The 3,266-nt window shown below is 40.0% G+C and overlaps 1 protein-coding gene across 1 annotated transcript; it reads left to right on the top strand.

The window, feature by feature from the left end:
• The first annotated feature begins 658 nt into the window (after positions 1 to 658).
• LOC146806167 (olfactory receptor 51A4-like) lies at positions 659 to 1,627 on the top strand. The gene has a single exon (XM_085623879.1). It carries the CDS (start codon positions 659 to 661, stop codon positions 1,625 to 1,627), a length of 969 nt encoding a protein of 322 aa, XP_085480005.1.
• Positions 1,628 to 3,266: the final 1,639 nt, after the last annotated feature.

The following is a 3,266-nucleotide window of genomic DNA, read 5'->3' as shown; positions in this document are numbered from 1 at the left end:
TATAATGGGATTTATATTTTGTTGTAATGGAGTAACCCATCCACCAAGATCTAAATTAGGCCTTATGTCTGGCTTAGCTGGAACCAATGCAAAAAATGGCAGAACTCTAGAAATCTTTTGCAGCAGAAACTTGGAATCAAGAAAGCATGTGTGTATGGATAGCACAAAAAATGTCTGAAGCTTCCACGTAGTAGTGCCTTTTTACCTAAGGGGGACCGCTGACCATGCATACCATGATAGATAGATAGATAGATAGATAGATAGATAGATAGATAGATAGATAGATAGATAGATAGATAGATAGATAGATAGATAGATAGATAGATAGATAGATAGATCGATAGATAGATAGATAGATAGATAGATAGATAGATAGATAGATAGATAGATAGATAGATAGATAGATAGATAGATAGATAGATAGATAGATAGATAGATAGATAGATAGATAGATAGATAGATAGATAGATAGATAGATAGATAGATAGATAGATAGATAGATAGATAGATAGATAGATAGATAGATAGATAGATAGATAGAAATTCTGGCTCTATCCTGCCTTGTCATTCACTGCTCATGTGAAAAAACCTCACCTGACTGACAAAACTTATTTTTTTGATTGCACATAACAATTAATTTTATTTCTTTTACAGCATTATGGTATCTGTCAACAGCAGCATCTTCTATCATTCAACATTTGTCTTATCTGGCCTGGAGGAAAATGATCCCACTGACATCTGGATCCCCATTCTAATCTGCTCCCTCTATGGTGTAATGGCACTTGGAAATAGTTCTATTCTGTACATCATCAAAACAGAGCACAGCCTCCATGCTCCTATGTACTACTTCCTTTCTTTCCTGGCGGTCACTGATCTGGCACTGTCCATGACCACAATGCCTACTATGTTTAGCGTCTTCCTCCTCGGCTCCAGAGAGATTCATATTGATGCCTGCCTGTGCCAGGTCTACTTTTTGAACATGCTTAAAGTCGTGGAATCAGGGGTCCTCTTGGCAATGTCTGTAGACCGCTTCATTGCAATATGGAATCCTTTAAGATACGCCTCCATATTGTCAAAGTCAATGGGTTTAAGAATAGGACTATTTATTGCTCTCAGGGCACTAGTACTAATCCTACCAGAACCATTTCTTGACAGGCGACTTCCATTCTGCAGCAACAATGTCCTCACTCACTCGTGGTGTCTACATCAAGATATCATCATGCTGGCATGTGCGGATGTCAAAGTACACAGCTATTATGGATTATTTGTTGTTTCCGTCAAGATGTTTGATGCAGTCCTGGTTGTGCTGTCCTATATTCTGATTCTTAGGGTGGTGCTCAGGATTGTATCACAAAGTGAACGTAGTAAGACCCTGAGCACCTGCATATCCCACATCATAGCTGTCATCCTGTTCTATGTGCCAATTATTTTGCTGTCTGTGCTTCACAGATTTTCTAATGTGGTCCCACATCTTACGCATAAGGTCTTAGCTTTTATCTTGTACCTCATGCCTCCATTGGTTAACCCCATCATTTACTGCATTAAAACCAGTCAGATCCGTGCAGGGTATGTAAACTTTTTTAGGAAAACAAGGATCTTGTGGACATGTTTTTCCAAACTTCCATGAACATTCCTTGCTGCATGAGTCAATGATTCTTGTGTGAAGCTAGGAGCTATGCCGCAGTGACTGTTATGTTATCGAGGTGGTCTCTCCCAGTTCCACCACACAGCAGGGCAGTTTGCCGGGCACATGGCACCATAAAAGGTTTTGGGGAAGTGAATCACTAAAAAGAATTGCAATAAAGCTGACCTGCGAATTTCAAGTTTGGTTTCCTATATACAATAAGCTTATTGATTCTATGGAGTGACCTTTTTGGTGATGGCTTGTAGGTGTTAGACAGGGAACTCCAAGAGACATCATCAGACAAAAATAAAACCGGACATCATTTTGGGTAAGGACACATCAGATATCTTCATTACTCTATTACATCAAGAAGAACACATTAGTTTAAAAGACTTCGGCTATTCTGGATATAAAAGGCCTGATTCACAAAGGTGAACTAAGATGAAACTCTAACTTTATGACTTTTGCTGTTCACAAACGGGATTTATGAGTAGAAAAGTTAGGCTTTTGTCTCAGTTTTGGTCTCAGTTAAAATTAAGACCAAAATTTAAGTTTAACTGAAAAAAATCACAAAGTTGCCAAGCGGTTTCTAGGACCCAAGTTTCAGGATGTGTTAGAAGCAATTTACTTTGACACTAGCCAAGGGTCCAGGACCTTGGGGTCAGCACTTGGGGGTCAAAACTCACTCCAGCAGTGACCAGCAGCCGGGTGAAGGGCAGGTCCATTTGGAAATGTAGGGAAAAGGCCTCCCGAAGCTTGTTGTTTCCCTATAGCCTGAACTGGAGTGTCAGCCTTATGACCCTTTCAGTTCTACTTCTTTGTCATGGTTAGAAGTGGGAGGCCAGGTCTAATATTCAGGGCTCTTTCCAGGTTATAAATAGAAAATTCAGTCTCTTCTGTTTTTCCACAGATCCAGAAACGATCTGTGGAGGGTACTGGGAATTCCACATTTATGCTCAGTGCCAGCCTGATGGTGGGGTAAACTCCTTGCTACTCCATAACTAATTGAGTACAATTTCCAAGGGTATACTAGCACCTCCTGTGACTTTTGCTTCAGTCAATCCCACAGTCACCTTCGCTACCCAGAACCAACTTTGCATAACCTTTCTTTCCCTGTGCAGAGCTCCTGTGCTTAGCCTAGAGGCGTGGCAATGGAAATTAGCACTCCTTTCACTCAAAACTATTTGTAGGTGATGGACCCTCTCCCACCGGCATTGGTGCCTGACTGGCTAGGGCGATAAAGGAAGAGAGCAGGCCAAAGTGTTAGGAGCATATGCTCGCCCATTTGAAGTTGATTTACCTGTTCTAAAATATTTATAACAAAATCTAACTCTACCAATGAATTGGGAGAGTGATACATAATTTTAAAAAGTTCAATTATAAACTCTGTAGCTGTTTCCTAATTGGAGATAGCAAATATAAAATTTTGTATATACCATTGCCCCCATGCAAAAAACATGTCAGATGCTGAAACCATGAGGAATATGGTTGTAAGGGCAGAACACGGCTCAAGATGACTGGCCAAATCTAAAGGAAATGGACTTATCCATCCATTCTGCACAGATCTATGACAGTATTTCTGTTTTTCAACCGCTACCAACCTTTCATTTATTGTTCATAATAATAAATTGCAATGTAATTG

Source organism: Triturus cristatus, chromosome 8 (genome assembly GCF_964204655.1).
Source record: "Triturus cristatus chromosome 8, aTriCri1.1, whole genome shotgun sequence".
NCBI classification, from domain to species: domain Eukaryota; kingdom Metazoa; phylum Chordata; class Amphibia; order Caudata; family Salamandridae; genus Triturus; species Triturus cristatus.
Note: the sequence above shows the minus strand (reverse complement) of the source record. Positions and strands in the feature narration are given on the sequence as shown.